Source organism: Chelonoidis abingdonii, chromosome 5 (genome assembly GCF_003597395.2).
Source record: "Chelonoidis abingdonii isolate Lonesome George chromosome 5, CheloAbing_2.0, whole genome shotgun sequence".
Classification (NCBI taxonomy): domain Eukaryota; kingdom Metazoa; phylum Chordata; order Testudines; family Testudinidae; genus Chelonoidis; species Chelonoidis abingdonii.
Window position 1 is genome coordinate 91296053 of NC_133773.1, and position 12084 is coordinate 91308136.

The 12084-nt window shown below is 44.4% G+C and overlaps 1 protein-coding gene across 9 annotated transcripts in view; it reads left to right on the forward strand.

The window, feature by feature from the left end:
• AASDH (aminoadipate-semialdehyde dehydrogenase) overlaps nucleotides 1-12084 on the forward strand; it is a 49547-nt gene that overhangs the window by 19333 nt on the left and 18130 nt on the right. For all 9 annotated transcript variants that reach the window (XM_032782696.2, XM_075066440.1, XM_075066441.1 and 6 more), the window contains 3 exons: nucleotides 5214-5455; nucleotides 10213-10319; nucleotides 11248-11420. In XM_032782696.2, the coding sequence (XP_032638587.1) occupies nucleotides 5214-5455; nucleotides 10213-10319; nucleotides 11248-11420 (522 nt within the window). The remainder of the gene's footprint in view (nucleotides 1-5213; nucleotides 5456-10212; nucleotides 10320-11247; nucleotides 11421-12084) is intronic.

Genomic DNA, 12084 nt, shown 5'->3' on the forward strand with positions numbered 1-12084 from the left:
AAGGAAATCAAGCTGGTTTAGCATGATTTGTTCTTGGTAAATCTATGCTGGCTGCTAGCGATCACCTCTTCATCATCCACGTATTTTCAAATGGAATATTTTATACATTGCTCTAGTAGCATCCCACGTATCAAGGCCAGGCTGATTTGTCTATAGTTCCCTGGCTCCTCCTTCCCTGCTTTCTACAGATGGGCACTATGCTAGCCCTTCTCCAGTCTACTGGGACCTCTCCTGTCATTCATGAGCTTGCAAATATTATGGTCGGTGGCACCAAACTTTTTTCAGCTTATTCCTTGAGCACCTTCGGGTGAATAGCATTAGGCCCCATTGACTTAAATTCATTCAAATTAGTCAGAAGACCTCTGACGTGTTCTTACTTATCCCAGTCTGCATCTCTTCCCCTTTATTGTTTGTCTCTTCGCTAGTAGGTTGGTCACATTATTTTTTTATAAGATGACTGCAGCAAAGTAGGCATTGAGCAGCTCCACTTTCTTATCCTTTTCTGTTACCAGCTCACCTTCTCCATTGAGCAGCGGGCCCATGCCATCCCTGATTTTCTTTTTTGTCTGATATATTTTCAGAACTACTACTTGTCTCTAACATTTCTTGCCATTTATAACTCATTGCTTGCCTTCGCTGGGCTGCTGATCAGAGAATTTAATAGCAATATCCGTTCAGCCCACGCATGCACCTCCCCTCCTCACATGCTCTGCCACCTTCTACAGAATTGCTAATTCATTCTCTACTTTAGCTACCTTTTAGAGCTCCCTTTTTCACTCATTTAGCTTTCATTTAATGATGATGATGATGATGATAATTAAAAAAAACTGTTTTTCGTTGACCCCACCCTCACCTCATCTAGGGATCTCCCCAGACACAGGGTATGCCCAGTTCACTGGGCTTCAAGAAGTGTTTCAGTTGCAAAGAATCTATCCCACTGAGTGATGGTCATTCTCAGTGTGTCCACTGCTTGGGAGAGAACCACATCCCCAAGAAATATGTTTTATGCCAACAATTGAAACCCAGATCCAGGAAGGATAGAGAACAGAATGGAAGTGGCCCTCCAGCCATCATCCTTGCTGTGCGAAGACTCCATGCAGCTGGAATTCTCACTGCAACCCTCTGAGGTGAGCCTAAGAAAACAACCATGAGCCACTCACACAAGGCTTCTAATGAAAGGGCTGTAAGTCCCCGCAGTGAGCCCTGACTGAGACGAAAATGATCTCTGGCTCATTCAGATCTCTGGTATCATCAGTACCGACAGCATTGCAGCTGTCTAAATCCGATACCCAGACCTCACACAACACCACGCCACCAGAACATGTTGGGTTGCCTAAGGACCTGATGGGCACAGGCAAGGAATCATTGGTACCAACGGGGCATGAGAAAACTAATAACTTCCCCGGAGAAGGCTCCTTCAGTGCGGACATCTATATTGGTATGTCTTCCGCATGCCAGACACCAGCGGACTGCTCAATCATGACTGAAATCGCCAGCTTCCTCAGTGCAGACATCTTGGCACCTCCAATCACTACCGGTACCAATGCCTATGGCACTGCTGGACTTCTGGTACATGACAGACCTTTCAGTGTCTGATGTACTGAACTCACCTGTACTTGCTACAGGGTTCACAGTACTGAATCTACCCACAGCTCCAGGCTTGCCAGAGACGACATGCCATGCACCCCCATTTTCAAGTGCTGAGTAAGACCGTGACCAAGAAGATGGAGTCTCCTGTCACTCGTCTCATCCACCCTATGGTACCCCTTTCCAGTATGGACCTCAACCATTCTGCCCCTCAGGCCCCTGGGTATGGGCAGCCATGGTACCCACCTCCAGGACCCTCCCCACCCTCTGTGACCTTACTTGGATCCTTGGCAAGCAAAGAGATACCATGCCTATCAGGAGCCAGTGAGATACCTACTTCTTCAACTGCTACATCAAGGGCATCCAAGTCCCCTGAACTGTTAAGAAAGGAACAAGAGGCTGAAGTCGAGGAGGAGGCTATGTCCCAGACTAACTTCTCCTAGTCATGACCAGACAAGACAGTTATCCCCCCATTGGCAGATGACTTCAAGCTTTTCCAGGAGCCAGCTCAGAGCGTGACAGATGCATTAAAACTACCATTACAAAAGATGACCGAATCACACCATAAACTATTAGACATTTTACACTCCTCTGCTTCGTCTGGAGTAGCCCTCCCTGTTAACAAGGCTCTCTTGGACTCCGCCAAACTCATATGGCAGATCCTTGCATCCGTCCCGCCAATATGCAAGTGGCCTGATTAAAAAAAAATTACATGCCAGAAAAAAGACACGGGATTTTTCTTTTCCCACCCACCCCCTAGTTTGATCACTGTGGATGAGGTGAACTCAAGAGGCCATCAACATCACCTGAAATCCACCACCCCATGACCAGGACTGAAAGTGCCTATAGTGGGGCAGCATCCTTGTAGACCAGGGTCGGTACAAAGATCTCATTTCTGGTATAATAAATCCACCTCTCTCAAGCGCCCTCCTCTCTGGCAGATACGTGCCTGCAATCACTCAGTTTTTGAATGGGGCAATACCCATCTCTCGTGGGCACCCCTTTTCTGGGTCTGAGTCTGATTTTTCTTTCAGTTCTTACATGGTGGTGGCACCAACCTCTCGCTAGTGTGCCCTCTCCCATTTCTTTCACTCACACAGACAGACACACACACACCCCCGGCCAGTGGTTCTTTCGGCGGGTCTTGAGGGACTCAGCCCTCTGGTTGAGTCACACACTCTGTGCCTCCTTCAGGGGTATACAGTGTTTAGTTCTTTCTCATGTCCCTGATATGGTGTAGCACCAAGGCTTCCTCCCCAGAGACACTGCCTTACCTAACACTCTTAACAGGGGCCCATCATGGTACCCTTAATTGGTGTGTCCTCCTTGGCAGCCCTCCCAGGGCTCAGTTGTCAGCCAAATCAGGTGGAAGGGTTGGTCTAATGGTTAAGGCACAGGCCTTGTCTCAGGTGTTCTGGGTTTGTTTCTCTGCTCTGCCACAGACTCCTTGCTTAGGCTTGGGAAAGTGACTTCACCTTTGTGTGCCCTAGATCCCACCTGCCAAATGGGGCTAATGCTGATCCTGCCTCCTAGGCTAAATCCATTCATGGCTGTGTGATGATGTGGGAAATGGAGATACCAAGGTGGGTAGATTTGGCTGAAGTTCTCCACAGCCTGAGAGTAAGAGCTCTGCATGGGGGGACGGGAGACAGAAGGGCTCAGGCCAGCTCTGCACAGAGGAGGGTCTGTGCTTCAGCCCTGCAGTTTCTGTCCCTAGGGTGGCTGGGGCTCCCAAGCTGGGAGCTTCAGCACTGTGTCTTCTTCTAGGGTCTGGGGCTTCTCCGTCCTCCCTAGCGTAGTTCCTGCTGGGGTCTGGGGCTTCTCCTCCTCTCTCCCCTCTCCCTGCCCCCTCCCCCGCCCAGCATGGCTCCTGCCTGGGTCCAGGGCTTCTCCTCCTCCCTCACCCCGCCCAGCGCGGCTCCGGGGCTTCTCCTCCCCCTAATCTTCCACTTCCTTGGGTCACCTGATGCCTCTTGTGGCCGGAGTTGAGCCTGGCTGGCAGGGAGCAGCCATAGAAGTGGAGGCCATGACCACCAGCCCAAGAGGTAAGCAGGGGCTGTCTGCGCTGCTGCTGATAGCCCAGTAGTCCCACCCACCTCTAACCCTAAGGCTTTTTTTTGTGTGTGAGATTCACTTGGCCCCTGCCAGAGCAGGGAGGCACAAAACAGTTGATTTGAACCTGCCCGACAAACAGCTGATCGCAGTTGTGTGCAGGCTACCCATACAAAACAGCTCATCTGCCAAGGCACTCATGAAACAGCTGATCCCTGGCCGCCAACAGCTGGTCATCGAGGTGGGTGCTGAGCACTCCCTATTTTTTTTCCCACGGAGTCAGCGCCTGTGCTTCCTTCCACTGATCAGAGGAACACACAAAGGTCGTGCCAGACAATATAGCGTGCATGTATTACAAAAACCATCAAGGAGGTGCCAGATCGCCTTACCTTTTGTAGGGAAGCACTAAAGCTATGGAACTGGTACACTTCCCACAATGTTACAATATCAGTAGCCTACCTACTGGGAATGCACAGCACAAAAGTGGACAGTCTCAGACACAAATTCCCACACAGCCACGAATGGGAGATGGTCTCAGAGTACTACTGAGTCTTATTCTGATGATGGGGGATGCCAATAATAGACTTGTTTGCTGCTTACCAGAGCAAGAAATGTCCACGGTACTGCTTCAGAGCGAGCATTGGCCAGGACTCCATGGGGGATGCTCTCCTCCTCTCATGGGACAAGGGCCTTCTTTATGTCTTCTCCATTCCCTCTATTGCTAAAAGTCCTGTTGAAAATAAAGAGCAAGAAAGCAAACATCATACTGATTGCTCCCACGTGGCCCAGACAGATGACCCACCCACCTCCCCTCTACTTTGGAGTTCTCATCATAAACTGTGTGGTAGAGAAGTAACTGAGGAGGGTTTGCCTGTACAGCACTCGTTTAGCCTTGTGGCAGAGCATGAGGGAGGAGGCAATGCATGTATGTGCAAAACGGACACTGCTACCAAAATTCTCAGATCAGCAGTGGTGGGACATGGACACACATACAGTGGAGCATGGATAGGGACATACATCTCAAAGAACCACTGTTATTGCACAAAGCGAGTAATTTTTTTCTTTTAGATGTAAGTTGCACTATATGGCCTTGATCCTACATTTAGAATAAATTAGTGTGATCCTTGCTCCTACACAGAATTTCATGTCAATGCAGTGGGACTCCACGTGGATGAAGTGGTTTGTATTAATGGATCCCAAAGCAGAATCAGGGCCTGTATCACATGGATCAACAGTCAGCTGCTGTTTGACCTGTGGATAAGACAGTTTGAAGAACTCCTTTGAATGGATAACAATCTACACCTGTAAAATTCCATCCACAATAATCTTTCTTTTCTTACAAACATCCTTTCTCACCACTCAGACCATCAGCAGATCTGTTCAGCACTTTTGCTGATGGATGTTTATTGTAATCGTGAATCTGTTTGGCTTTTTACTGTATTTGGGAAACGCCTGAGATATTGCAGCTTACTGTGTGTTTGTAGGCCTGCAGTTTTCCATAACCTGTAAGAGCATAAATATCTGTGTGTCACACGTGTTTTGTTTTGTTTTTGTTTTTTTTAAACATTGCTCAGGCAACACCAACATTTCTCAGAGGATTTGGAGCTCAACTTATTAAGTCAACTGTGTTGTCTACCAGTACTTCACTCCGTGTCTTAGCCCTTGGTGGAGAAGCATTTCCTGCACTGAATGTCTTGAGAAGCTGGAAGGGAAGGGAAAACAAAACACATGTTTTTAATCTCTATGGCATTACAGAAGTATCAAGCTGGGCCACATGCTACAGGATTCCAGACGAAGTTCTTAGCTCTGATCTTCGGTGAGAAATTTCACTGTTTTGCTTGCTGCTTTGGCACACACAAAGTATGCAGTTGTCAGTGATCAAGTATTAAGGGCCCAACATCGCAAGCCCTTTGCAGGCAGAATCGTCATTCACTTTGCTGGAAGTTGCATATGTGGAAGGATAACTGCTGATGAACATAGGTTTAGAAACAGTAGTGGTGCTTGGCTTTATCAATTTCAAAATGTTATGTTTTCACAGTGGTTTCTTAGCAAGATTATTGTAGGAAGTTGACCTGAAAATCCAATAATAGATGTAGTAACGATACTTAGTGCACATATAATGCTTGTTCATTCACTTCAAAGTGCCCTGCTAAGCAGAGAAGCATTATCTCCATTTTATAGATGGGAAACTGAGGCACAAAAGTTAAGGGCTCCATTATTTCACCCATCCTCACATTATGGCACACCTTACTGTTCTGCAGATAGTTCCTTTGAAATTATTCTGTGAGTAAGGGCATCAGAAATTGATCCTAAGTGATTTTCTGAAGTAACTCAGGGTATGTCTACACTGCAGTTAAAAACCTACAGCAGGCCTGTGCCAGCTCACTGAGGTTTGTGGGGCTGGTCGGTTGCAGTGTAGATGTCCAGTCTTGGGCTGGAGCCCAGGCTCTAGGACCTTGTGAAGGGGGAAGATCTTAGAGGTCAGGATGCAGCCTGAGCCAGAATGTCTGCACTGCAGTTACACAGCCCGAGCTCCAGTCAGTTGGCCCGGGTCCGCCGTGGGTGTCTAATTGCAGTGTAGACATATCCGCAGAAGAAGAGCTGGGAACAGAACCTGTTTCGCAGGCTGGTGCACTATCCACTGAGTCACATGGTTTCCTCAATAATGAGAAGGCTGTTTATGCTGGAAGAAGTTTAACAGAGGCTATATTAACTGCATATATACAGGAACAGGTGAGTCTAGTTGATATTGTTACAGGACAGAGCCCAGCAGTAAAAATAGCTAAATACTATAATTAGCTTCCATCCTCTCCTCAGCACATGACATATGATGCGTTGCTAATGGCTTTCTTGGTCTCATTGGCATGATACTTTTTAAATCATTCTGTCAATGCTTTCTACTAGTTTCATATAATTCCTGGTGTTTGTGGTCAGGGAACTTATTAATTATAGAGGGTTTAGAAATTCTCAGAAGAGCTGGGCAAATGTTTAGGTACTGCATGATGCTTCTGACCCTCAGAAGTTTTCATTTTGCTTTCTGAAATATGTAGCCATGCTCACACTTACAAATTAACTGCCCTGTGTTTCCCCTCTGTGGTCCCTTGAGGGTATCCACTTTACGGTTTCCAGCTTCCAGCTATTACCTGTCTTGGATGCAGCCCTGAGTCTTTCCCTTGTGATTGGGATTTTAAGTCTGCACAGGTCCATGCCTTACACTGTGATATCTCCAGCAAGCCAGTCTGCCTAAAGACAAGTGCCTGTGCATTCCTCTCTTTCTGAGGGCTCTGAACAGTGTGCTCCCAGCAGTTACAAATTACCACACAGCTTTGTCTTAATAAGCACATTAGGGTAAAAGCATTACAGAGAAAACGTAATAAAAACAATCAACAGATTTAAACACGCACTAAATGTGCCAGAAGACATGTCAGTCTCATGGGGCCCTGGTGGCACAAGTCTTTCTGTGCTTTCTGCAAGGTCCTGTCTATTTGTTGGATCAGAAAGAAGACCCTGTGTCAGTTCAAGCTCATTCATTTATAGCAAAAACCCTTTCTTTGTCTTCTAGTGCCCGGAAAACTCATTTTAACCCAATATAAGCAAACCACTGCAAGGGTTGGTAACTATCTTGTGGTGTTTAGTTTTAGTGGCACACCTTAATTATCCCTCACTGTTTTTAGTTCCTGTAGGAGCGGTGGTAATCCTCCCTGGAACAGAACACAATCATACATAATTCATAAATTTAATATAATGACCCCTCCCCCACAATAGGGTAGCACACCCATTGCCTGGCATCCTTAGTTACATGTATAACCTCTGCTAGATGTATTTCATGAAGTCTGCTGAATACAAACAAGCATCTTCTTTTGCACAAATGATCTCTTATTAATCTGATATGGATGTAAGTGGATCCCCATAACACAGGATGATTGGTCATAAAGTGTCAAAACTCCCAGTGAAATCAGTAAAGGCCTGTCTTTAAAATTTGCTGTTGCAATATGGCCTTTTATTAGGCAGTTATTTGTATAAAAATAAATTGTCTTGTGTGTGAAAAGGAAATCAGAACTTCTGTAAACACATTTACCCATATTCCTGTTGCCTACTTGGGGTTCTAGTCTGAAGAAATTTACAACTGGGAGAAATGATCTGGTGGTTTCTCTTGGAAGTCCAGCTGCCAACATTTCCCTAATGGCTGAACTTCCAAGTGAAATGCTGTTTGTTTTTCTTTCAGCATGGCTGCTGTGCTCCAGAGGTAGCTGTGCTGCTTTTAATTTCTTCTTACAAAAGTGCCAGTAGATTGGGAATATTTATAACTTCTTTGGGTTCTTGAGCCTTACTCTGCTCACTGTGTGCCACTGGTGATGCAAAAGGAATGAAAAATTCTATCTCCTTTGCTGGTGATTCCCTTGGCATGGAGAATTTTAAGCTGCAACAGAGCTGGTATAGACTTCTGCACCATCCCCTGCAGCCCCCATTGTTGGGGGCATGGTTGGAGCACACTGCTCTGAGTGGTGAATGTCTCCTTGGGCAGATAGCATTAATTTACATTGGTTGACTAGGTACCAGCAGAATACCTGCCCTAAGATCAGAGAGCTGCAGCTGACTCCCTAGGCTTCCTCCTCTCTATGTGGAGTCCTTGTAGCACCTTAGAGACTAACAAATTTGGACATAAGCTTTCGTGGGCTAAAACCGCTTCATTAGATGCATGGAGTGAAAAATACAGTAAGGTATAAATACACAGCATATGAAAAGATGGGAGTTGCCTTACCAAGTGGGGGGGATCAATGCTAAGGAGCTAATTCAATTAAGGTGAAAGTGGGCTGTTCTCAACAGTTGACAAGAAGGGAGGAAAAATCACTTTTGTAGTGCTGATGAGTTAAATGTAATCAAGGTGGCCTTTACAAACAATTGACAAGAAGATGAAAGTATCAGCGCGGGGAAATTAGTTTTTTGTAGTGACCCATCCACTCCCAGTCTTTATTCAGTCCTAATATGATGGTGTCCAATTTGCAAATTAATTCCAATTCTGCTGTTTCTCATTAGAGTCTGTTTTTGAAGTTTTTTGTTGCTGAAGAATTGCCACTTTTAAGTCTGTTATTGAGTGTCCAGGGATATTCAAGTATTTGTTCTTCTGGTTTTTTAATGTTATAATTCTTGATGTCAGAGTTGTCCATTTATTCTTTTGTGTAGAGACTGTCCAGTTTGGGCAGTGTACATGGCAGGGGGCATTGCTGGCACATGATGACATACATCACATTGCAGGTGAACAAACCTCTGATGGTGTGGCTGATGTGGTTAGGTCCTATGATAGTTTCTCTTGAATAGATATGCAGACAGAGTTGGCATTGGGGTTTGGTTGCTGGTGAGTATTTGCTTCAGGTTGAGGGGCTGTCTGTAAGCAAGGAACGGCCTGTCAAACAAGGTCTGTGAGAGTGAGGAATCGTCCTTCAGGATAGGTTGTAGATCCTTGATGATGTGCTGAAGAGGTTTTAGTTGGGGGCTGTAGGTGACGGTTAGTGGCATTCTGTTCCTTTTTTTTTGTTGGGCCTGTCCTGTAGTAGGTGACTTCTGGGTACCCTCCTGGCTCTGTCAGTCTGTTTTTTCACTTCAGCAGGTGGGTATTGTAGTTTTAAGATCGCTTTATAGAGATCCTGTAGGTGTTTCTCTGTCTGAGGGATTGGAGCAAATGCAGTTGTATCTTAAAGCTTGGCTGTAGACAGTGGATCGTGTGATGTAGTCTGGATGAAAGCTGGAGGCATGTAGCTAAGTATAGCGGTCAGTAGGTTTCCAGTACAGGGTGCTAGTCCTCACTTACAGACAGCACCCTCCAACCTGGAGCAAATATTATGGATGTGGGGGAATTGTCCTTTGTTGTTTCTTTGTAGTCTATATAGAAGACTTGGATTTTTTTTTATAAGATTATTTTTCTTGTTTTTACTTTTAAGACTATAAAGTCTTGTCATCTTTGTTTTTGCTGGTGGTCTTTCAGTTCCAAGCGTGGGAGTGTTGACTCTTTGTTAAAGAGGTCTTTTTCCCATCTGCATGTAACCAATGTGTCAACTTGGAACCCACTCAGCGATTTGCAAATTGCTGCAATAGAGTGGGATAGGAAAGGAGGGGGAGGTTATTGTTGGGGGCAAAGGTGCACTTCACACAGTGCTTCTTTTCCAGTTAATCAGCAAGAGGTAGGGAATTCATTGGTGGACTAGACTTGCAGATAGGAAATTGTAAAGAGTTGCCACAGCCCAAATAGTGGGAGTTGGTGGAGGAACTGCTAAGTGGGGATCATGATGAGGAGGAAGCTGGATGAGGCCCCACACATCTCACTTCACATGGGTTTAATCAATACTTCAGTTCAGTGTATGCTTTCCAGCATGGGTGTACTGACATGCACTAGCTCTGCTTGAGCTGATGCACTGAAAATAGGAGTGTAGCCTGGAGTAGCATGTTCGCAACTACAGTGTATACATACTCACAGACCTCTGCAGTGTCTATGGTCGGTCTGCATTTTGAATTTTTTGTTTTCTCTGCTATCTGAAAGAAAATATTTTTACTTTTATTTTTTTTTTTAATGTTTAGATTTGATTCCCCTGTACCACTGGGATCACCACTGCTTGGAACAACAATTGAAGTCAGAGATGCCACTGGTTCTGCAGTTCTAGATGGAGAGGGACAAGTTTTCATAGGTTATCTTATATTTATTTCTTTTAATTGATTAGTTTCAAAAAAATCTTCATGTTTTAATATCTGTGCATTTTGTTTTCCAAAGTGCCATTGCCTGTATGACAAAACACTCTGAAATACAGAAGTGAAATGTGGTGTTTTCTCTAGCAATGTACTTTTTAAATTGTATACAGTATTTAAACAGTTTACTGGGCTGGATACTGATTTTTGTGAGAAAACCCTGTCAAAGTTCTTTAAAGGGCTGTCAGAATTGTTCCATACATTTAGATATTAACATCTAAAAGCCACTGCTTGTATCTTTTCAATTTAAAACTACCTTCAGTAGTGTCATATGCTCTTCAGTGGCGAAAGAATCAATCTATTCTTTATAGGCCATGTGTGCCAGCACAGTTGATGGCTGTAAACTCATCTAGCAACACATGGGTTGCTGATCCTTCTCAATTAGAAACTGCCCAGGGACTAAAAATTCCATAAATCCTAAAAAGACTGTATCACAACATTCAGAAAAATGGTTCAAGTTCTGTCATTACAACCTGAAACAGGGTGGGACATCTAGATTAGCTGATACCACCCTTGATGGGAACCACATATCTAGCAATATAGGCTGACTTTGAGAAATCAGATTAACAGACAAGAAATTACCTTTATTTTACACGCAAAACCAGTTTATTTTAATAACTTGTTTTCTGCTTCCATTTGGCTCAGTATAAATAGAAGTTATTTAACTGTATCAGTTAAATTAATTGTAGGATACAGTCCCACTGATACTTCTGCTTTCAGAAGTTTAGTTCCAAACATTAGTGCCTTATATATGCCAAATGTTAACAGCTTTTTGCCAAGTTATTTTAACACTTGTAACATTCTGAAATATGAGGTAGGCCCTTCATAATTTTGTAATTATAAGATACATTATTACATTCTTTTGCACAGGTGGTAAAGAACGAATCTGCTTCCTTGATGATGAAGTAACTGTCCCTTTGAACACGATGAGAGAAACAGGGGACTTTGTGAGAGTGAAGGATGCAGAGATGTTTTTCTTAGGACGGAAGGACAATCAGATTAAACGTCATGGCAAACGTCTTAATATTGACTATGTACAGCAGGTAATATGGTGTGTAGTGCTTGGAGCTTATGCAATGTGGAACATTATGGACAGATAGCTACAGTGAGTTGTTCATCAGCAAAAAAGTGCAAGAATTAACGTAATTGAATCAAACATTGGGTGTAGATTTTTCAAAGTGTGCAGCATCCCAACAGCTCCCATTGTTCTCAAGCATGCTGCCAGATGCTGAGCTCTTTCGAAAATCTGGACTTTGTTGTTTATAGTTTATTTTATGCAAACTAAATCTCGAAACTATGTATAGAGAATTTGACAACTGAAGAATACTAACGTATGTCATTGAAAAGGGTAGTGTAGTAGTTTAGAGCACAAGGGTGGGCATCAAGACTCTTAGATTCTGTTCCTAGTTTAACCAGCCTGGGAAAGTCATGTAACCCCTCTTTATCTCAGTTTGCCCATCTATAAATGGATACAATAAATCCCTACCTCAGCCAAGTGCTCTGAGAATTGATTTTCCAGGGCGTACACAATGGCATAGCATTCCTTTTCACTGACTGACCAGTGACTTTCCCTCTCCGATAGTTTCTTGCTGAGGAACACGACAGGATGGAAGTTCTGATCCGGTCCTTCCTGCATAAGAACTGCTCCTATACCACGCTCAGATGCATCGGTGGTTACTAGGAATGGTTTGTCAAAGTCTGGGGCCC